Source organism: Chenopodium album, chromosome 3, assembly GCF_948465745.1.
Source record: "Chenopodium album chromosome 3, dcCheAlbu1.1, whole genome shotgun sequence".
NCBI classification, from domain to species: Eukaryota; Viridiplantae; Streptophyta; class Magnoliopsida; order Caryophyllales; family Amaranthaceae; genus Chenopodium; species Chenopodium album.
In genome coordinates this window covers 81,672,396-81,696,577 of record NC_137836.1, presented here as the reverse complement: position 1 = coordinate 81,696,577, position 24,182 = coordinate 81,672,396, and the positions used below count along the sequence as shown (strand labels likewise).

At 35.2% G+C, this 24,182-nt stretch overlaps 4 protein-coding genes across 4 annotated transcripts; 2 read left to right on the top strand and 2 right to left on the bottom strand.

Moving 5' to 3' along the window:
- Positions 1–2,887: 2,887 nt before the first annotated feature.
- Positions 2,888–6,697, top strand: LOC145619646 (uncharacterized). Its single transcript, XM_081674352.1, has 7 exons — positions 2,888–3,317; positions 3,415–3,581; positions 4,396–4,607; positions 4,885–5,139; positions 5,268–5,354; positions 5,568–5,740; positions 6,281–6,697. Exons 1-7 carry the CDS (start codon positions 2,941–2,943, stop codon positions 6,390–6,392), a joined length of 1,383 nt encoding a protein of 460 aa, XP_081530478.1. The 5' UTR covers positions 2,888–2,940; the 3' UTR covers positions 6,393–6,697.
- A 115-nt stretch (positions 6,698–6,812) lies between these two features.
- On the bottom strand, positions 6,813–8,362 carry LOC145624485 (protein LURP-one-related 7-like). The gene is made up of 3 exons (XM_081677531.1): positions 7,954–8,362; positions 7,314–7,514; positions 6,813–7,182 (listed from the first exon to the last, which is right to left on the bottom strand). Exons 1-3 carry the CDS (start codon positions 8,212–8,214, stop codon positions 7,042–7,044), a joined length of 603 nt encoding a protein of 200 aa, XP_081533657.1. The 5' UTR covers positions 8,215–8,362; the 3' UTR covers positions 6,813–7,041.
- A 134-nt stretch (positions 8,363–8,496) lies between these two features.
- On the bottom strand, positions 8,497–12,222 carry LOC145624484 (RNA-directed DNA methylation 4-like). Its single transcript, XM_081677530.1, has 10 exons — positions 11,907–12,222; positions 11,723–11,803; positions 11,389–11,477; positions 10,720–10,794; positions 10,540–10,581; positions 9,934–10,091; positions 9,672–9,790; positions 9,216–9,297; positions 9,059–9,132; positions 8,497–8,958 (listed from the first exon to the last, which is right to left on the bottom strand). Exons 1-10 carry the CDS (start codon positions 12,040–12,042, stop codon positions 8,720–8,722), a joined length of 1,095 nt encoding a protein of 364 aa, XP_081533656.1. The 5' UTR covers positions 12,043–12,222; the 3' UTR covers positions 8,497–8,719.
- A 3,924-nt stretch (positions 12,223–16,146) lies between these two features.
- On the top strand, positions 16,147–18,374 carry LOC145619638 (protein NUCLEAR FUSION DEFECTIVE 4-like). Its single transcript, XM_081674347.1, has 2 exons — positions 16,147–17,491; positions 17,736–18,374. Exons 1-2 carry the CDS (start codon positions 16,341–16,343, stop codon positions 18,157–18,159), a joined length of 1,575 nt encoding a protein of 524 aa, XP_081530473.1. The 5' UTR covers positions 16,147–16,340; the 3' UTR covers positions 18,160–18,374.
- Positions 18,375–24,182: the final 5,808 nt, after the last annotated feature.

Genomic DNA, 24,182 nt, shown 5'->3' with positions numbered 1-24,182 from the left:
TTGCCAGTTTGCGACGAATTATTTCCGTCGCAAAACGGCCCTTTTCTTGTTGTGACCGGTCTCTTTATTTTTAAAAGAAAGCAGCGCAAAACTCGTGAAATGAAATACTCCGTAGTAGCATAAAATAGACTAGTTATTGTAAAAACAGTCTCGCTCTTTGATTTTTTTTAATTTTTAAAAAAACATTGAGCGTAGCGCACTCTTTAAAATGCAATATCAGCTTCAAAGAGCCCGACTATCTATAATAAATTAATAAGCGGTCTCTTTGATATTTTTTCTTTTTTTTAAAAAAAAAACTAACACATTAATATTTTTTTACTGGTGAGTGTCGTACACCACTGTGCATATGAAATATGAATAGGTCTGCTGGCGGATCCAGGATTTTCGAACTTATGAGTCACCATCAATAATTGATCACTTGTTTCAATCCAAAAATTATATAAAAAAATTATATTTCACCAAAATGATTTCAATCCAAAAATAGAATATAAAAATACATACTATAAAACTATTACATTAAACTAACTTTATGATTTTTTACTTAAAAACAAGAATTATTTTAAAAAAAAGTTAGATAACTTAAGAGACCGGTTATTAAATATAACAGGTCTCTTTAATGAAATACGGGCAAAAAATTATTCTAATTCAATGGCTGAAAAAAAGAGACTTGTTATCTAGATAACAGGTCTCTATTGACGTGGTGGCAATAGCAGCAACAAAGAGACCACCTATCTGATATTTTAATAGGCGGTCTCTTTGATATTTAAAAAACTGACAGTGGGCTAATCTCAAATAGAAGCGACAAAGAGACCACATATCTGAAATAGGCGGTCTATTAGATTTTTTTTATTTTATTTTATTTTTTTTGTGCTGGCGAGTCACGTGACTCACTGTGCACCTTAATAGATCCGCCCCTGACAGCCATGCCTAAAATAGATAAGATCGCATAATTTAGTAGTTTCTGCATTTTGGTTGTTAAGTAGTCGTAAATTATAAGGACTATGTACTATATATGTAGGACTGTAGGTGCAATGTACGTGGATAGTAAAACTGTATATGATCTTATTGGCGGAAATAAAGAATTTGACCAAACCACTTTGGCCTTGAGGTATTAAATTTTGCTATAACTAACCTACATAGAGTTTGGTCTTTGAGAAAACTTTTTAGAGTTGAATGAAAGAAAATGACCAAAATCCATTTTTTTTTTATATATATAAACAATTTAGTGAATATTTTTAATTTTTTTGGTTCACTTTCTATAAAGATTCCGTTCTTCAATCCAAAGTAATATGGTCAATAACACTAAATTGTTTAGCTCTAAGTCACATTGTTACGAATTTTCCTTATTATCATAAGCATTACAATAACTAAGATACTTGTTGAATAATTTTGAGGATTGGGGACATAATTCATGTTAATTAATTATATTACGTAGGCAAAGGTGTTGTATTTAATTAATAAAGAATATTATAGCAATTAATACATTGAAGGAAGCTTAGAGCTCTCGGCAACGAGAAACTCTGTTTATGGAAGACGAAGCTGCTGCCCTGTTTTGTTGCCCGGTCAGGGTGGTGCTCGCCCGACCGGGCGCGAGGGTGGCTTGAAAATCTTCCTCTCCACCGCCCGATCGGGCAGCCACCGCCAGATCGGGCGCGAGAAGGATGCTATTTTGTCGAAAATCGTATTCTGGAATTTGGGGCTGCCGCCCGATCGGGCGCGAGAGAACTTGAATTCTGACGTTCCAATTGGCCCGATCGAGCGATGGCAGGCCCGATCGGGCGCGTGTCAGACCTGCCGTGTATGGCTGACAGTTTTTTCCTTCTCTTCCTTGGTTTTTGACGGTTACACTTGTGGGCTGTTGGAGTATTTGTTGCTTTGATATATATATGTTCTTGGAACATATGTTGAATATATACTTGAGAAAAATAATCAAATTTTATATTTCTTAAAAAACCTTTGCAATTTTAATTATCATCATCATAATTATACAAGCTTTTATACATTGAATTGTAATCATCCTACTTGTGATTACAATTGTCCTTCGTTGTATCTCCTAAGTAAATTTCCGTGAAAACCCGGTTGTAGTATAGGGTCGGAATTATACTTTTGGGAAAGTGATTCCGTTCACGCCTCAAAGATTTTCCGGTTTAATTTGTTTGCTATTTTTTGTGACCCTTGTTCAAACACAAATTCCCCAACAATACTAGCCTATAACCAATTAACCAGCATATGGATAACAATCACAATCACAATATCTTGACTAGATGAAACCAAAATAATATTACGGAGTATATTTTCATTTTGACACATAAACAAAATAATTATGGATAATGAATAACTAGCATTATATTTTGTAAAAAACCCATTTCTATATAGGCTTATAAACTGTAGGTCTTTTAATAAATTCTTTCAACACAAAAATCAACTTAAGTACAAGTCAGAATAATAGACGGATTACAAATGTGTTTATTTCATAATTGTTTATACGATATACTAAACAGATCACGAATGCGTTCTTTTTATACCAATCTGACTAAGGGTCTGCTCTTTTCAGATTATTTTCAGTTCAATTCAGTTCCAATAAGCTCAGGTCATTACTTCATTTCAGTTCTTAATTTCCTTTTCTCATAAAATATTCAATTCAGCTCAGCTCAGCTCAGTTTAGTTCAATTTAGCTCACTTCAGTCAATCAGAACATGCCCTAATAATACGTTACTCATATATAATTTTCCCCCATAGACCATGGACCATGATGGTGGATTAGTCCAGTAGAATGGGTAACTTTAACAATGTCATTGAAGGCCCAATTGTTTAGATATTAGCCCAATTAATTAGGCCCAAAAAGTGAAGCTCAACCACTGCACCTCCTCTTCGTAAGTTTAGGAACTCATTTCCTGAACCCCCATTTCAACAGCAGACATCCCAACTTCCGACGGCCAAATGTGGCGGCGATTTCTAACCACCGCTGTTACATCCACGCGCCACCGTAATTCATCCACTCTCACTCCAATAACCGCCGCATTATCAACCAACACCACCGACTTTTCCCGACATTTCTCGGCAAAACCCTCGAAATCTACACTCGCTAAAGCAAAGAAGAAGTTCAAAGGCGACGGAAAGTCCGATGATGTCGGAGGCGGTTCCTCGGCTGAGCTCGATGCTGACGTGGAAGGTGAACAGCTTCAGTTAAGGTTGTTGGCTGAGGATGACAAGGATAGGTCCCTTGATGTGGGTCCCAATGGTCTCCCTCTCTTCACTTCCACTTCTTCTCTTTCTCAACTCTCTCGGAAAGATACTTGCTCTTACATGAAATTCAGGTTTTTCTTTGCGTTTCTTCTTCTTTTTTGTTTGGAATTGAAATTGATATGAATTTGAATTTGGTTTTGATTTTGATTTTTTGGGTTGAATTTGAAGGATTGAGGATTTGAATGCGGCGTTGCCGGAGGGATTGCCGGGTGGGATGTTGAAGGAGTTTGAGGATACAAAACGATGCGCTTTGCTTGTTCGGCAGAGTTTTTTGGATCTTCGTGATAATTTTAGGCGGATTGTTGATCCTCCTACTTGGTCTTCTTCTGCTAAAGGTGCTGAATTTCATTCCTAAAACCCTAAACCCTAAAATTTTAGCTTATTATGTTTCTATTTGATTCTGCTATCTTGCTGTTTTTTCAATGTTCTATGTTATGAGTTATGTTAGGGTCAAATGTGAGTATTTTGGGATTGATCAAGCGATTGTGAACGCGTTGAACATTTGTTATGTATCTCAAGAATGGAATTCTTTAGATAATTTAGCATACAAGGATATTCCAATCATAGCAAATTCCATGAGAATGAGACTTGATGTTGTATTGCTTTTGCTATATTTTTGATGGCTCAAACAATGTGTGGAGCCATTGTGTATTTGTAATCGTTTATTCATCACATTGCCTTTGTTGTTTGTCATGATTTTTGACTTTGAGATCTACCTGATTGCTGTGAGCTGAAACTGAGGAGTTTGAAATTATTCTACTATTATACATGTTTCATGGAAGTTTACTACTCCGATGATTATTTACATCATATAGTGTATTGGATCACATGGTCATTGCCTTGTCAATTCTTGATTAAAATTGGTTAGTTAATGAATTATTTAGGCTTTCTTGGACTACTAGCAGCGTAAGAGCTTATCTGATTTTGTCTTTTACAGTTTATGAGGATTTTGAAAAATCATTTGTGTAGCCAACCATAATTGTTGAAGAGAGGGGGTAGGAAGTTTAGCTTTGTTGTTTTGGAAGAAACTAATACTGTAACACAACGTTCCTTTCAACCATTAATGATATGTATGGAATATTTCATGTATGGTTTGCGTTCTGAATTCCTAACTCAGGTGTTGTACATGGATTGTGTATATATTTTCAGCACCAAAACCTAGAAAACAGATTGTCTTGGATGGTCCTCGTAGCTGTGGTAAAAGTATTGCGCTTGCAATGCTTGCTCATTGGGCTCGTGATGAAGGTTGGCTGGTCTTTTATTCCCCCAAAGGTCGTGATTGGACTCATGGTGGATTTTTCTATAAAAATCCACAAACCGGTCTTTGGGATTCCCCTGTTCAGGCTGAAAATATTCTGAAGGCAAGTCCCAATCACTGTCTTTAACTCTTGTGATTCACAGTGAGGTTGTACCAAGTTGACTAAATCATTAAGATGTCTCCAAGGTTGAGAGGATGTTAATTGAATACGTGGCACATTTGAACAGTAACACAGATATATTCCCCTACTTCACAAAAAATAAGTTTCCATCTTTGGTGCCTTTTCAACTAACAATGAAATTATTAAGTTGATGCATGGTCTGTTCCATTATTTCGTTATAATATTTACTAATGTTTCATTCCTCTTACTTGCTTTATAGGACTTTCTCAAATTTAATGAAACTTGCTTACGTCAACTCCCTTGTCATATATCTGAACCTATTCCTCTGGGAGAAGGCGCTGGTGTGGGATTTATGAAGGGAGCAGATTCCATGGCAATGCCAGATGGTTCAACTTTATATGATCTAATCCAGACTGGAGTTACTCATACACATGCTGCTGTTGGAGTGCTAGTCCGCTTACGGAAGGAGTTATCCCTGGTGAAAGATGTTCCTGTGCTTCTTGCAATTGACCAAGTAAGTTTATATTGCAGCTTTAGTTGTCTCTATGCCAACTCTTGGTTAACTTCCTATCAACTTAATATGGATACAGATTCGGCTTCAGCTAAGCTTATAAATTCTGCTTATTTTGCTGGCTTTTGCAGTACAACAATTGGTTTACTTTTAGTGAATTTGAAGAGGTTGTTACACCCCGTTCTTCCAGACCAATTCATGCTAAAGAACTTGCAACGGTGAGAACTCTCTCTCTCTCTCTCTCTCACTCACTCACACTCACACACACACACACACACACACACACACACACACACACACACACAGATTTAAGCTAAAGTACACGTGTATGAAGTGGCTCACGATAATTTCTTATAATTGTACTGCAAATTTGGTAAAATTGTACAATTAGAAGATTTTTGTTGATTCATCGTTGAATCCTTTGTGTGCAGGTAAATGCATTCAGGCCCATGACACATGATGACATGATGGTTGGTGCATTCTCGCACTCTACAGCAGTGGGGAAGTTGCGTAAAGACTTGCCTGGTGTACCAGATAATGCTCGTATTGATTTCCCTCGATACACTCTGGATGAAGCTGCAGCTGTTTGCCACTATTACGTTAGGTATGCCTTCAGATAATTGCCACATAATGTAACTTTGCTGATCATATTGCGCTGTCTCCAATCATCATAATATGAATTTAAAGGTTTATGGTGTTACTGATGTAGTTATCCTTGATAATTTTGCATCTTTTCTTCTTTTGTGGTGTGCACTTCAACCCCTCTGCAAATGTGCATACTGGAAGTAACTTTTGCTATAAACTGGGAGAAGGAAAGTTGGTACTTCGTAGGTTGGATTTTATATGTTCGAGGCCATGTTATTGGTTGCCTCACTTGGGATGGAGAATATGCGTCATTATTGTTCTGCCTATATGCAGGATGTTGAAATTTTTGAATTGCTGCTGTCATTCTATTTAAATGTGTCTATTGTAACTAGCTCCCCTCGCTGATATTTCCACTTGGTCTTTTATTGCTGCCTATGCTGGTTTTCTGTATCTATTTATCATTTGTTTTATACTGTAATTTGTTTTTGTTGTTCTCATGGCTGATTGTGAAGAGCTTAATGGCTTTCTATTTTGAGCTTTAACAATTGTGCAAATGTAGGCAAAGGCTTATCCGTCGAGAAGTGTTCACTGAAGAGAAGTGGAAGAAGATGTATTATCTTGCAAATGGAAATGGATCAGAGATGAGATGGCTATCACCCCTAATGTGGTGAATATGTACAATCCTGTCCTCGGTTCAGCTATTCAGCTAAAAATTCAAGCTGGCGTTATACTGTGTACCTTGCAATTTTGATTGCTATCACCAGGAATAAGGTCCTGTTGTTTCCTTGTAAACACCATGGAGTAATAGCAGATTCTTTTTTGGTTAGTCTTCCCCCCTCATAGTATATTTATGTCTCCCCTCCTTTCTTTTGGGGGTTTTGAAGAAAGATGGAGAACTCCACTGGCCTTGTTTTCTAGGCACTTAGGTTTTGTAAACACTATGCAATTGATGATAGAAATGGTTTTTGGTCGTTTAGTTGTTTGAAAATCTCGCCAATCATAACTGTTTAATCCTGCACTTGCCCTATTTTTTGGTATCCTATTTGCCTTCTCCATTAAGTCACAGGATCACAAATTCACAACAGATTGAATCGACTCGAGGAATCACTTCGTATAACTTTAAATGTCAGTTGCACAGTTACATAATATACATCAGTCTGAAAACAATAGCCGGGTAGCACTGAGATGGAGAAAAAGTTTTAAAATTGTTTCAATTGAATGGAATGCTTTGCATGCCACAATGAGTAGCAACAATATTTGCGAAGGCTAATGTAATCACAATTATCAAATTTCTTCATCAAGTTGCCAAAAAAATGAAAATCATTGTTTTCGTCCATCCAAAAATACTAAAATCAACGAAGCAATGAAGTTATAATCGCTGTATCCAGGAAAAATGGTTACTCTGAATTTACTCCTCCCCACGAAATGCTTCCTAAAACCAAGCTTGTACATAAGATTTGTCTGCATCCAATGAAAACTCAAGTCATACTCAAAAGAAACGATGGTAGTAAGCAATTTGATAACCGAAAGATAAACCTGCACATTAGCCAGGGTTGTGGACGGGCTGTTCATGCTAGTGTCGAGCACCATACCTGAGCTACAATGAATTTGTCCTGATAAATGGTGCAAGTTCTCCAGAAAACGCAACCTCTGATTGCAAAAGTTAAGTTTGCGCCATCATCTCTAGCAACATTTACACTGAATTCTATCTTATTAAATGTATTCAGCGTCTGTTCCGCCTTGAAAAGTAATTCCTCACAACTCTCACCCTTGAAGCCTTTCCACGACCCATCCTACATATATAAACCATAAGTCAATTACTGCTTATACATAGTCTGCAAGATCAATTACCAAACACAGCGCGCCAAATGGTTGCAGAATTGATCTGTCACCAAATCAATAGTTTTGTAATCATAACAACACATTGCAGATTTATCCTGTCTTGTAAACTAAAGATTCTGAAACCTGGATTTTGTAAACTAATTTTCCTAACTAATTATTCTTGAATGCGATTGTATTATACGAGCACAATTGACATAACATAAATTCTTATTAACACAGTAAGCCGCAAATTAATTTAGTAGGTTAAAGTCTTGGAGGTGGTTGCGAAACCAGTGATTGAATCATCAACAATTTGACACCAATTGCAAGAACAGACTTAAACCCAGATATCACAATACAATAATCGATTAAAACGCAAGATTCCAAAGAAAGGATGAGAGAGAAACTGACATGACACCGGAAAATAGAGACGAGAGAATTGCCGGAAGAATCCAATAGGACACGCCCACGTAAACCATGGTTATGCCTTGGTGAAAGTGGAGAAGCGTCGGTAACTTTGTAGCGTAGATTACCAAAAGCGTCGAAAAAGCGTACGCCTTTTCGATTTTTCTTGACGAATAGATCTATGGGTATTTGTGGAATTCCTTGATGAACTTCTACTACTACCTCTTCATTTTCTCTCTCCTCTGAACTCAAACTCGAATTGGTCATCCTTCAGATTTTTAATTTTAATCAAAAAAATTAAAAATCCAAAGGTTTGACGTTTTTTTTTTTTTTTTTCTCAGATCATCATCATTGTCATCGTCTAGGTTGAATTGTGGAAAAAGAATCTGCCTTTTTCCTTTAACTAGCGTTTTTTATACGTATACTTATTATCCTTTTTTTTCAATTTCTTTTACAAAAATAAAATCACTGCAAAACTCCAATTTGATTAAGGTAAATATAATATTCTATCTTATTACTCCGTATAAGGTAAGGTTTGAGACAAACAAATTTGATAATCAGACTGGAATAGTTAACTTCATTCCTGGAAAGTTCTAAACAATTAGCTATCAATGTTGTCAAAATTGTTCACACATTACCAACCGGCAACCACCACCCGTTTTCCTACACTTTTAGCATATAGCAAAATATGCACCAAATTTACAAGCGTGTCATTACGTTGAGAATATATAGTTAGTAAAAGGTAATGTAAGCCAACAACTCAACGATGTGCTCATCTCCAGTCTTCATCGTCACCATCATCATAAGAGTCAGCGTTGTCATGGGATTCGTTCATTTCATCTTCGTATAGTGGATCTTCTGTTTGGTCAAATCCTATTGAGTCCTCAGATTTTTCCGACATATCACTCTCTGCTTCGCTTTCCTCTTCTGAGTCACTACCAGATTTCGAACTCTTCTCCTCCTCATCTGAAGACTCCTCTTCTGGATAATCGTTAGCAGGATGGTCCTCAGCTGTCACCCAGTATGACAAAAACATTTTGTGTCAGTACCCTGTAAGCGATTACCATTGGAATCAATAGATTTATGGCAGAGAAGAGATGGAAGCGATTACCATTGGAATCATCAGTTTCATAGTCCGAATAATCAGGACCATCATAGTGATCATCATCATCATCAACTTGGACCCTGATCAAGGGATTGTTCATAAGCAAAACCAGGGAAAATAAAATGTTGAATGATGTATTAAGAACATAAGTAAAGTTCCATACAAAGGAAATGGATAAGATGCCTCTGTTTCATCTATCTGTTCCTTGACTGTATACAGGTCGTACACGTATTCTTCAGCTGAATCTGCAAAGAGCATACGTAATTACGTAAAATTGTATAGTAATGAATTCATCTTTTGGCTTACACCAAGATTACTACTACAAAAGAATTACAGCTACAAAATACTCCCAGAAGAATTTTAGTAATGAATTTTAGCTTAGTCATACAGATAACAAGATAAATTCCAGCTCAGTCACAGATAACAAGATAAATTCCAGCTTAGTCACACAGCTAACAAAATAAATTCCATCACACAGCCAACAAGATAAACAAAAACTTCACAACTGAATTGTAAAGCCATCCTCTCTGTCTAATATCTTCTAACATATGGCATAACAACAAATAAAGCAACTTGAAATCTATAAGGACTATAACAAAAGAAAAATGTACAAACAAACCATGTCTAGAAGCAGAAGAAACAATGTCAGATTCGATCTCTTCAGCAGCACCAGGAACACACTCCCTTAAAAGAGGTAAAAATTTACTGAGGATCTCCTGCTCTTCCACAGACATTTCTCTGCAACGATCAAAGAATTTAGCATCCTTTAATTACACAACATTAAACAGGTAAAATTATATGAAGGGCACAGAGAGCTTTTACATTTTATGTATATATTTATTTATTTTTTGTTGATTGATAATGGAACACAGGAAACTTACTCCTGTTTGTTTATCATTTTAGAGGTCTCCTCTGCCTTGTCAACACGAAGAACATCATAGACACGACATACTTCATCCAAAGCCTCATCATGGATAGCCTTTTTATTGTGTGTTCTATGCTTCCATATTTGTTCAAAACGTGCACCTCTTGCTATTTCCTAAAAGAGGCAAAATCACATGGTCGACAAATTAATGTAAGTTCTTACAACAGTTTCAATTATGGATATACTATCAGCATAGAAACAAACTAAAATCGGTACAATGTTTCACTATATAATACATAGTAATTATTAGAACTTATAAGAAAGAATCAATTAGAAGGTGATTCAGGAAGTGTTTGTTGATGGCGAAGAACAGATGGGTTATGATGCTTGTATAGCTAATTATGATATATAATGCTTCTCTCGTAGCTCAAAGAACAGGTAAAGCCAACAACTTCTGTAGTCATTGAGACAGTGAAGAAGCTATAACATGCAACTTGATGGATGCTCACCCACTTGATGGCATATAAAATTAAAGACAATACAGTACCCATAGTGTCCAATGAACAACATATTAAAAATTCCTACTGATGAAATGCAAGATTTGCAATCCCACTAACACTACCTCTTGTTCTTGCTTTGCTTTGGACAATAGCTGGTCATGCTTCTGCAAAATTCAAAAATAAAACACAAAAAAGATAAGTGCTTTCAACATAACCTCCTTACAAATGCATACAAGTAAAAAGAGAGAGGGAGGGGGGGGGGGGGGGGGGGGGGGGGGGGGCGGGATGTTGTCAGCACATACATTCTCTTTCTGGAGAGTGCGCCTTCTCTCTTTAGTGCTTGCTTTAAACTTGGAATCGCCATCAGGAGTAGGTGGCTGAATAAAGAACAAATACATAAGCGAAATTGGATAAGAAAACAAATCATTAAGAAATTGGGTTACAGCTATTCATATTTTGAGTTTTAGACAATAGCAGGAACATATAGACAGCACTCCTAGGAAAGCAAAGGTGAAAAACAGAATTTGAATCAGATGAGGCAGCAGATGCTACATAATAATCTCATTTTATCCTAGGAGGAGAGAACACTGATCCAAAATAATGATGGCTAATTTAAACCAAGCATCTTTATGCAATATCTACTAGATGTAAGTCCATCAGAGACAATGCAACAAGTCCAAACTAATTTGGGATGCATAATCATTCACCACCTTCCGAAATTAAGAATAGTGAATAGAATTCTGGGGCATTCAACAAGCAGTGTCATTTCAATTGTTTGCCCCAACATATCCTCGCTTCCTACAACAGACATTTTGGTTAAAATTTGAGTACTTTTTAGTACTGAGGAGTTGCGACTTGCGACAACATGACAATTATCCAAATGGAAAGAAGGAATTTAGAGCACAACTGCACAAAACACGAACGGTGCAAATTCAAGGAGGGAGGGGGGAGCAAGTTGTAGAAAAACAAACCACAAAGGATTGCAGAAAGTGAATGCTAGCTTTAGCACTGCTAACAGTTTCGACATGTTCGACAAGGACCCTTTTGATCTTCAATTCCTCTGCAACAAACACAATCATAAAATTCAATTACAAAACACTTGTGAAATTCTCAACCTCAAAAGTTGCAATTTCACCAAAGTATAAGCTAAACAAGCTATTCCAATGGAAAATCATTCCCAGAAAACAAAGTACAGAATTCAATTACAAAACAAAGTAAAGCAATCACCAAAATTTAACCTAATTTCATAAAAGTCACCATAATTTAACCTAATTTTATAACAGTCAAATCAAAATTGCAACAAACCTTGAGTAGAAGAATCAGAAATCGATAACTTCTGAAAATCGATTAACGGTCGTTTCACAGGTCTCTCATTAATTTCCAGCCCTAACATCGTATTGCATTATAAAAACATATTCTTTGTCAAATTCAATTTTGCAAATTCAAAATTAGGAGTAAAAAGAGAGAGAGAGAGAGAGAGAGAACATACAGAAAGCTTCAAGAGGAGATTGATCAAGCTTGCGCTTAACCCTAACAACGACTGCCTTATTATCGCCATTGTTGTCGTTCGATAACCTTGAATTTGAAGAGCTTTCTCCAACTTCATCTTTCATAATTGACTCCATTTTCCCCTCTTTTTCTACTTCAATTTGGAATTTGAGATGGAAAGTTCGTCAATTTTGCGAAAACGATGGAAATTTCAGATGAAATTGAAGGGTTTAAGGGAGGGTTTTGCCCAGAATTTTCTGAAAGAGCTCCAGAATTTCGGCACAGTTTATTGGCATTTTATTTATTTTTTTATTTATGTCTACTTTTTTTTTTTTTTTTTTTTTGAGGGAATTTATACTACCTCCGTTAACATTTACTTGCAACTTTGGGGTATTATTTGAGAGACATAAAATATTCCAAAGTTGCAAGTAAATGTTAACGGAGGTAGTATATGTCTACCTTCGTAAATAAAATAGGTTTGCGTTTATTTTCAGCTGTTTTTGGATTAAAAAATTACTCGTACCTTTGTATGAAGGGACTCCTAAAATATACGGCATCTTTTTCCTTATCTTTATTCAATTTATTATATACTTCTTGGGAAAAAAAAAGATCAATAGTCACCCAATTTTTAGAAACCAAAAATGTAACATTGCAAGGCTATGTGTATTCTAATTATGTAGTACTCTGTATATTCTTTCACTTATAGATAGTACAGAGTAATAAAAGCCTAAACATAACAATGTGATGTATGTCAATATAGGTAAAAAAATATATTTTAAAATATTACTCGTATTAAAACTTTATTATTCCAAAAAAAAAAAAAGAGAGAAGTACTATTTGTTTGCATTTAGGCTTGAACATCAATAATTATTCATTTGGTTTAAATGTTCCTTTAAAATCAAAACCTCGTTAATAAACTCCATTTCACGGTGTAATTATAAAAGTTACATTGCATTTAACACCATTACTATCTTAATCTCCTACTCCGTATGTTAACCTCCGTCCCCTTCTTCTCTAAGCATTCATATCCTTCAGAACTTCACTCTTACTCGATCTTTCGGTATAATCTTGCATGCAAAGCATCAACAATATTCATCAAGCTGATATGATCAAGTTCATGCACCTATATATGTATGATCTATCTTCTTCTCTTCTTTGCATTGCTTATTTTTTTTCCTTGTACTTTTTCATTTTGGGAAGACTATCATTGATTTTTTAAGAATTTATTGGTTAGGTTAATTTGCTTATAGTATTTGTTGCTTGTTAAATTGAAGAATGTTGGAGTATTAATACTTGTATATATGTTTAATGTATGTTTGATTCATGTGTCAGTGAACATTATTAATGCACTTGATAAGCTATGACTTCGAAGATTACTTGAAACAATTTTGCTTCGACAAATAAATTAATACAACATCAAGGAATTGAAGCTAGACAATATTTTTTTGTCACTTACGCTCTTCTTTAACTTTTTTTTTTAGGTATTTAACACTCCTCTTTCTCCTCATTTTTTTAATGAATTATTTTTTCTGTTATGTGGTTTTAATAATTAGTATTCATATATCTCTGTGACAAAATACTTCATATTTTAGAGATGGTCGCGTGCTAAAATATTTGATAGGCCGTTTTTTTTTTTATTCAAGTTAATATCCTATATACTACATCCGTTTCATATTATTTGCAATAATTTGACATAAAGTAGAGAGGGAAAATGTCTAATCGTTGCAAATAATATGAAACGGAGGTATTAATAAATACAGAGCATCTATAACATGCCTTGAGATTAGAGAAGAAAATGAAAATTGAGTGAGCTAAGAAGTGTCCCTACTATTTTGGGGTATAAGAGCAAAGGTGTGAACTCTAAGACTATTAAATTTTCATTGGCCAAACTCCAAATAAAATTTGTTGCATTTGTGAAAAGAAAGGCAAGTGTTTGTTTTTTGTACGTCCAATCCTCCGGATTTATCTATCAATCAAGTTCATGTTTCAAGAAAGAGATAAGCAATTACTTGTGAAATAATGGAGGTTGCTTCCTTTTTCTTCTTTTGATTACTCGGACAAAGCTTCTAAAACAATTCGCTCAGCTAGCTTTGCTGCATCATATAAAGTCCTAAGAAGACTTCTTTTCTTTTGGCCTTTGCGTTTATTGTTTTACTAGGTTAAATCCCGTGCCATGCACGATCATAATTAAATTTTACAACAAAATTTATAAAGAATGGTGTTAATTCAAGAAGACTTCTTTTCTTTTGGCCTTTGCGTTTATTGTTGTATATGTTGATGATTTGGGGTAACTTTTAAATATATATGTTCATGAATATAATGAACACAAAATTATGGTCTAATATAAATCACCTTTGAATGAATAAATACCGTAACAAAAAATTTGTCGCCTAACAGCTAACATTTAGGGATCTTGCATTTGATTTGACAAATATTCTTTCTAAACTCCTTTTTTAATGACTACGAAGTATAAATTTGCTTTCCCGTTAAAGTACTTAAAAGTTATAATAGTTTGTCAAATACACTTGTCAATGCACAACTTTAACGATAATATTATAAAAAAAAATTATAATTATAAGCTTGAGACTAATTTAACAATAGTATTACGGAGTATACAATTATATTTGATTTTTGAAGTTGCTACTCCATATGATTAATAATGTAAAAGTTAAATTATTGTGAGTATATTGTAAATTGGAGGAAGTAATAAATCGGCCTGATAATTATAGCCATATTACTGTTTTTTTTATGACTCAATTTTACACCGTCTTTGTTGGTTAATGATTTTCAACTGTTTTCATCTGTAGTTGGTCCTATTACATTAATCAAAGCATAATTACAAGTATTCCTTTTCACACTAGAAGTGGAAAGATGCTTAACTCTTGAAGAATTTCCATTTCACTATTTTTGCGTAGAGGCTTTAATTTGCTGCACGTCGCAGTTGATTGCTTCATATAAAGCAGGCCAATTCTATGAGAAACTATTGGGCCGCCACCTTAATTTAGTGACACGCTATAAAGAAGCAATGTAAATCGAAACATGAATAAACCATGTAGAAGAAGAGTGTAACATAACATATACGTTTTGTCCTCTTTTAATAACGGAAACCTTAAAACCTCTAGCATTTTACTACTATGTTTCCTATATTCAAAATTATGTACTCGTACTTGTGTTATCTTGTTAAGATTGTACAGCATATACTTTAGTTTTTAACGCCTATGAATATGATATAGTAGTACTGTCACTTTAGGTATAAATAAATGTACATAAATTGCCTTGACTTAAAGAGGAAAAAGTTCCTTAACAATTCCGGAAAACTTGTCTAAGTTTAGTGACATGATTAGTTCAGTGTTAAAAACGCAATTAATGCTGTACTTGGTATTAAGACAATTGATTGGTCTATCTCTTGACTACCATGTTTTTCTCTTCACACCTGTTTCTAACCCTCTAGTCAGGAACAGAGATAATCTGTAACAAATAATTTTACATCATAGTCAAAAAATTTACATCATCTAGTCATAATCATAATCATATTTTGACCCGTCGAAAAGCCTAGAATTATCCCTTAATGAGATTAATTACAGTTTGTTCTGTTACTTTGATCAACAAGTTTAGCCATGAATAAGATTTTCTCATTTCATTACTGGGACCCTATGATATGTGTGGGTGGTTCTAATTGAATACTCTTGCGGGCGGCGTCTCACTATTTTGTTGATAAAGACATGTTATGATAGGCTTGAAATTAATAGCAGAAACTCTTGTACATGTAACAGGTCGACACTAATTTTATCGGTGCATCCAACAGGTCTGAGGTGACTTGTTATATTGTTGAAGGGTGATGAGTTTTTCATAATAGATCAAGGTGACTTACTGCGTGTCTCACTTATAGACCGATCACACTCAAGACCGAGTGGACAATATAGGGCCGTATATCATGCTCATGGTTATGGAACAAGATTGGAAAGAGCAAAGAATTAACCCAACAAGAACCCAAGATAAGATGATCCCAACCCCAACCAAGAAAGGAATTTAAGTAGTTGCCATCTATAATATATCATATATGGCATGCATGCACATGCTTGTACTCACATCAAATATTAATGCGTGTATATTACGATCACTCATGATTTTTCCATTAATCAAGCTCGTACATCAACATTAAAACTGAAGGTGGTGGTAGATAAAAATCCACATTATATTTTTTCCAGCCACAATATATAGTTTTGTCCAAATTAAAACTACTTACATATCTTGCTTTCTAGCTCTTTGTCTTTCATTCACATCCTTTCCCTCTCAAAGAGGGCTCTCTTATATGTACTTGAATCTTTCCTATAAAGAAGGGAATCAGGTAGATAAAAAATCATTCGAAATATAGATTTTCGTCTAAAAAAAAGAATTTAAACCCACCTAGCCAGTAGCCACTACAGCTATAGCCATGACTCGAAGCACAGCTCTTCAATGGCTAAGCTTGGTGGGTATTATATGGCTTCAATCGATAAACGGAACCAATTCTAACTTCCCTGCTTATTCTTCTCAGCTAAAGCAACTCCTTTCCATATCCCAACTGCAACTCAACAACCTTGCACTTGCATCTGATGCAGGGAAGCTCTTTGGTTGGTTTGCTGGCATTGCTGCCATTTACCTACCTTTGTGGCTAGTTCTTTTGATTGGTTCTTCTCTCGGCTTGATCGGCTATGGTTTGCAGTATCTTTTCCTCACCCACCATATTACCTTCCTTTCATACTGGCATATATTCTTTCTCACAGTTTTAGCAGGAAACGGCATTTGCTGGATCAACACAGTTTGTTATCTGGTTGCCATACAAAATTTCCCCTTTCATAGGCAGGCTGCTGTTGGTCTGAGTACTTGTTATTTAGGATTAAGTGCTGTAATTTATACTGCAGCTGTTGGTGCTTTTTCTTCTAAGCCTTCTAAAAAAGCAGAAGATTATATGCTTTTCAATTCCCTCTTTCCTTTAGTAGTTAGTATCATAACTGCGCCTTTTCTCCGGCATATTGATAATGATAAGCCTAAGAAGGTTGAGCGTGGCTTTTTTGGTGTTCTAGTGATAACACTAGCCACTGGAATATATGCTGTAATGAGTAACTTGGGACCGATCTCAAGGAAGTCCTCACCATGGTTTAAGGTGGTTGGTTTAGGAGTCTGTCTAACAGCACTGTTGCTAATTCCTATGGCAGAATTTATTGTTCATATATTGGAAGAAAAATGTCATTTTAACAGGGAAAGGCGAGTATGTGATCTTACAACTGATGCAGATGAAGTAGATGATCAGCAAGATGTTGAGAATCGAATCAAAGATCAGAATGAAAACATTGTTGAAGTCAAGCAGGAAATTTGTGCCATGGAAGAAATTGGTGTCAAATTGATGCTGAAGAGACTGAATTTCTGGTTGTACTTCTTCATATACATTTCTGGTGGCACTCTGGGACTGGTTTATCTAAACAACTTGGGACAAATAGCAGAGTCTCGAGGCTTTGCCAGGACATCTTCTTTGGTGTCCTTAGCCTCTGCATTCGTGTTTTTTGGTCGTCTCTTGCCAACTGCCCTCGATTATGCCTACTCCAGGTATGCTCCGTCCAACTAGCAAACTACTATTGTATTCTAGGACACAACACAAAAAAACTATGTGGTGTCTTGGTTAAACCCCTGATGTCGTTTAGTTGACATCTCATCCAGTGGAGGAAGTTGCTTACTTAGTCTCCCCTAGGTAAGCAAAACTTCCCACGGAAATGAGTTTAACCAAACAATTCTTAACGCATCCTGCGAAACATACTGATCTTTAATTTACTATGTTTTTTTTGTCAAGCAGGAGCAAGTGCATAGTTCCAGGGCCGGCCTCTATAGGAGTTGCAATGATGCCAATGGCAGCAGCATTCTTCTTGCTCATAATCAATAAAAGCAACCTTTTACTTCATTTCAGTACAGCAATTATAAGTTTTTCCACTGGTATAATCACTGCCATTTCAGTTTCTACAACAACAGAGCTTTTTGGACCCAACAATTTTGGAGTGAATCATAATGTTGTGGTCGCAAATATCCCTCTAGGGTCCTTCCTATTCGGAGGTTTAGCAGCACTTTTGTATCGCAAAGAAGGAGATGGGCATGGCAGATGCTTGGGTCTGCAATGTTACAGCAAAACCTTCGGCATCTGGGGATCCCTATGTTCCTTAGGAATTGTCCTTGCTTTAGTACTCCATTTTCGCACTCGCAAATTCTATTTGCAGAGGTTGTAGCCTTGTAGGGGCAGAGTAGCATATATATATGTCAATGCTTTTTTTTTCTAGGAAGAATACTAAACACCATATAGGATTTGTTGTCTTTTTTGACAGCCCAATTCAATATACTAGATACTAACCAGGTGCATGTATTTTCCTGCACTTTCTGGGTTGTGTATACTAAAGTGTAGTCATCAAATTCTTACTTAATTTGACATGTGTTATTGTGTTTAGTTGGGAGGAGTGTTAGTACTAGCAAATGTAGGTAGCAAATGTAGGTAGATTTTTAGTAGATCTACTACATACATGCATGAGAAATTCATGACTTGCAGTTTCAACAGTTCTTTCTGTTATTGGTTCAATCCATTTGATTCAGTAAATCGCCACCCTAAATCCAAACCTGAATAGATTTTCCTAGAAGTAAACCACCGATAAGAGTGCTTCAACAGACATGTGTGTCGAGTAGGGGTGTAAATGAGCCGATACGTTCACAAGCTAATCGTGAACAAACTCAGTCAAAGCTAGATTAGAACTTGTTTCTTAAGTAACGAGCAAGGTTGAACAAAAATCTTAAGCTCGTCAAATAAATAACCAAAGCTCGAACATCATGTTCTACTCGATAGTGCTCGTGAACAACTATTTTAAATTCATTTATAAGTTTGTTCACACATGATCATAACTTGGTCAGATCTCACTCTCGAATAATATTTATTATATTCAAACTACTTAAGTATTCCTTCCGGGTTTTTTTAAAGTACCCTATAGGATGTGTGTGCGGAGTTTTAGGCATTATAATAAAATAAGATATAAGTGGAGTATATGATTAGAAATAAATGGGGGGCCAGCAACTAGGTATATTGTGAGAGGGAGAAATATTATAAGTAATAGTGGGGTAAAAAAAAGAGAGAATAGATATATTAGGGCTAGTCTATTTAATTAAGCTCTATTTAAGCTCGTTTAAGGTTGAGCTTCAACTCAAAATACAAGCGAACACGTTCATGAAGAAATCTCGAACAAGTCAAATCCTCAGCAAGCAAAGCTCGAGCAGGATTTTTAAAAGCTCGAGATAGCTCAAACATTAATATTCCCTATCAAGCTTAGCTTGAACAAATTAAAACTCAACTCGACTCGGATCATTTGCAGTCCTAAATGTCAGACGCACACCTTCACATTGGATCAAAATAAACAAGCGACCCTCTACGTGCAATAATCTAGGATCACTTACCCTCTTTGATTCAACACCTAAGACGAGGAATTGTTCCTCCAAGTTTCCTACTTAAGCTAATTGAACCGAAGTTATATCATTGTACATAGTACTCGTAATAGACAGTATCAATTCACAAGGATTCAAGGAACAGCAGGTAACATCACAAAAATAAGTTCTGGAGCCTGTAAAGTGTGTTTTGGCCTTTAGGGAGTTAGGTAGCTGAGGCATAATCAACATTAAATTGGGCATCTGCCCCAGTGATGTACAAGTCACTATGTCATTCACTCGTACAAACTAATTAAAGCATATTCCCTCCGTTTTTCTGTAGTATTATTAATAGTTTAGTTTCTAATTTCCTTCTCTCATAAAATATTCATTTCAGCTCTATTTAATTCAGTTTAGTTCAACTCCAATCAGTTCAATGCAACTCATTAAATGTGAACAGACCCTTAAATATGTACTGACAAAAGTACCGATTTAAAAAACATAAATCCCTTTTTTTTCTTTTTTATTTATTCGAACATAAATCCCTTGGTAGTACGGAGTAGAAGAAAGAGTTTTTTTAAGGACATTAATTAATTAATAACACGTCATTTTTCAGGTCTAAATAAAAAGGTCCACGTTTGTCTATTTTATGCTAATATGGTCCTCGTCAACGATTGTTGTGTTACATTGCCAAAGTATCTAAGAAAATAATTCATTTCAACATTTTCAAAAACATCATAGAAAATAAAATAGCTTTCCATGCGTTGGTTTGAGGGTTTAGAAAAATAATTTTCTCTATGAAGTTTGAAAATACCTATCAAAAAAAGCTGGAAATACATCTGACTAGAAACGATAAATCTAAAATTGACGAAGACCAAAAACAGAAGTGCACATACTGTTATGTAAATGACCAGGACTTGACAACAACATAACATTAGCACATACTACGTATACTCAGATGTTCAAACAAGTTAGAAAAAAAACTTAGCAATAATAGTCTAACACAGAATGATGAAATGGCATATTGACCAAGAGAAGTAGAAATGTAGAATGAATTATAAGGCATAAGAACCATTCATATAACAGAGTTGATCGTACGAAACAAGGCATTACAAACCTTTGGAGGAGGTTATTTCCATTTATTGCACTCAAAATTGACATTTTCCACATTTGTGCTTGTGTAGTCGTGTTTTCGTGTACTAGAGGACTAGAGGAGTAAGGGGACCTTTCAATGGGGCTGCAACTTCTAATCCTATCAACCCTAATAAGTTCAAATGAGCTACATCTTGATTCCATTGGAAATTTTAATTAATTTGAAAATTTCATAGTAGCTTCAGGTGATTTCAGTCAAATTTGGAATCATTTTGATGTGACCTTTTGCAATTAAATCCACACCCTGTAACTAGCCACGTATCTTGTTCCCTTTCTGTGGTTGTTCCCTTTCTAGTTGTCCAACGGAATTGAATGATCATATTTGTATTTAGAAATACTCTGTAATCCAGAATTTATAGAAATGTTTTGATGTTCATAAACCCCCCTCCCCTCTCCATTTTACCCTTTAGACATCCTAGTAAAAAAAAATACTCCCGTCGTCTCCTGAACTAGAGGTGGCCTAGGGAATAAAGAAATTACAAAGGGGTCGAACAGAAAATAAATGAGTGAGTATATGTCCTTAGAAGGGGAAAAACAGTAGGTTTGAACTACTTAGTAATATAATGAAAGGAATGTTTCAGCCATAATCAATATCAACAAGGTTGGACCAGGAAATTAAAAGCCTAACATCATCTCTCTGAAGAGGTACATCATTGTAGGCTTATCAATAAAAGAAAGATTTATATCAAATACCAAGAATTTATTTGAATGAACTGAAGAACCTTAGATTATTGATTACTTTCAACTGTTGATGTGAACTATAACATAGGGCTACATGCTTCTAAATGTTCCTATATGCCTCACGCATTGCCAAGCTTTCGGAAAAATTGTGGGATCAAATCCCGTATAAGGGGACTCATTGGGCGTGGAGATTCCATTATACCCCCCCCCCCTCTCCACCCATTTCTAAGGGGCATTTTCCATTCTATTCTGGGTCGCTTGACTTATGAGTGACTCCGGCTAGATATGACCTCCTTACCTCAACAAAAGAATAAATTTAAAAAACAAATTAAGCCAATCACACTAGCACACCAACATGAAAATTAAGACTTCTTTTAATTTAGTAATTAGTAACTTTTTCAAACTAGCAGTAGAAATTAGTTTGAAAAAGTAACAAAATTTAATTATGAAAGTTTGTTTGTTAAAGAAATTTCAAAGTCATCCCAAGGTCAACCTCTTGGTCTCTTGGATGTATCCAACGTCAGTGTGATGTCTTAGTGACACCATGCAAAAAGACCACAGGCCCACACGTTAAAAGGAAGACCTAAAAGAGTAAAAGTTGGGCCCAACAAACATAAAAGCCGCCAAATAGGTTGTACAAGTTGTACTGCTGTAGACAAATGATTCTTTTACATGAAAACAATTGTTTATCATTTATGCATGTACCATGAATCCATAATACACCACAATTGGGCATCCATATGATACCTACATGCCCATCATAGATTAGAAACCACAAAATACTACGTACTTTGTATTTGTTTGATAGAAAAGAAAACACAAAATATTGACTATATGAAAGTTGAATGGTCTTTGTAAAAACTCGTATTTTCTACGAGTCTACTACATACCATATTCAGCAATAGTTTTTCAAGTAAATGGAATTTTAACTCAATCAAAACTTTTTTCTGAAAGTAAAACATAAAGTTTGGTAAATTATTACTCATCTTACAAAGACTTTGAAATTCAAAGGCAGTGTATTAGAAAAGTTAGAAAAAGTGTAGCTGATTTTAGTGGAGATTTTGGTAAAAAATTACTCAAAATACAAAGATTTTGGAATTTAAAGGCAGTGTATTAAAAAAAGTTAGAAAAAGTGTGGCTAAATTTAGTGAGATTAGCTTTTAGATTCAAGTGATTTTACTTCTTTCTAACTTATAACAACCAACAGCCACTGTAATTGATAACATCTAATATTGCCTAATGAAATTCGACCGCCCATTAATTTTTTTTCTATCCGAATTAATTCTTGCCAACAACCGTCCAGCAGGCCCCTATTGTCCCTATCAATGATAACTTCTGTTGTGGGAGCCTTTAATTTTATTGAACACACACACACTCCTCCAATTGTTCCATATTAATTCTAATCATGTAATTAGGTTAGTAGAGAGCTTCTCAACCTCGAGTCATTAATGACTAGTAAAATCTTGTTGGCTCTAAAATGTACTTAGTTGGCACTCCCTATATAACAACCAAAAAAAAAAAAACAAAAAAACTACGGAGTAGATACCATACAAGTTTAAATTCACGTTTATTAAAAAAATTGTTTTTAATTAGAGTACTAACTAAACACAATTTAGTACCAACAAGGTTTTACTAGAATCATACTTGTACTAGAAAATGAAAAGTTTTAAATTAAGTTGCATAAAGCTTGCTAATGCTAGAGAGACCTTAGCTTGCTACTGTTGAATTTTCCGTTGCTAAATAATAGGTCACTTTCTAGATTAAGTTAACTAATTACAAACTTTACCATATCACCCTTTCAACATTGATATGGTGAAGATGTAAATCTTTGAAATGTAAAGATCAATTATGGTATATTTTAACTCAAATCCTTTAAAATGACCATAATGGCCTTTTGGAGACAGCGTGTTAAAACTTTCTTCAAGAAAGCTTCACCTAAAAAAATGGGGATTTTTACATATGCTTCTTTGTTTTGATCTTGTTACGAGAAAAGAAGTAAGATTCTATAAGCTTCACCTTTAAAATAAGAAATGGCAGATGAAAAGGGGGGCTAGAGAATGGTAATAATATGCAAATATGCATAAGATGAAATATAGTAAAAATTGGAAATAGGAAGGAGTGTCTCACAACTATGCATGCAAAATGCAATAGATGAGATATTCATCATTGGTCAGACAATAGCTTTGTGTCTAGGGTAGTGGTTAGGGTCCTTCTATCTAATGATATTGATTTCATAGCTAATCAAAACCCATAGGATGCATAGATGAAGAAGGACCAGACAATTATTCTAAGGGTTTCCTCTACTAATTTGGCAAAGTTAAAGCAAGAGAAGCCTACTTCTACAATCCCTTCTTTAAATGTGTTACGTGTGTCGGTGTGTACTAAACTTATCAAAAAAGTAGTACTTAAAACTAAGTTTGCAATTGAGCTATAAGAACTGAACATCATTTAGGTTCTCCCCAGATGCAGGGTTGACTCCTCTGACAAAAATCTAATTCAAAGCTCTTGAATAGCAAGGATAAGCAGGATTCTCCAAGTATTATGTTGTGTGGCAGACTGGCAAGTGGCAACACAACTTACTGAATAGAATTTTGAAGCTACAGTAGAACTTTGGTCAGATGCAAGTGACCCTAAGAACAAGAAGTTGGTCACTTCTCATCCTCAGTAGTCAGTATACAAGTTTTACAGTATCTTAACTGTTTGAGAAGCTTGAAGACTTGCAATTTTAGCCAGGAATACTACTGAGATTTCTGGAGAATGCTAATGCAGCATGACCACTCACAAAAGGTACATTCTGTAGCCCTAGTCATTTTATATACACAGAATCTAGAATCAAACATAATTCATTAACGATTGCATCTGTTCATCTGACAGATTTATTTTACATGGTAATGCAGAGATCAAGTAAAAACATATTTAGATGACAAAGCAACAAAAAACACAGGTCTGTAAGACACCACAAGATTTGAAGCAGTGATCTAAATGTATGCAAAAGAACACTGAGCAGACAAGTAGT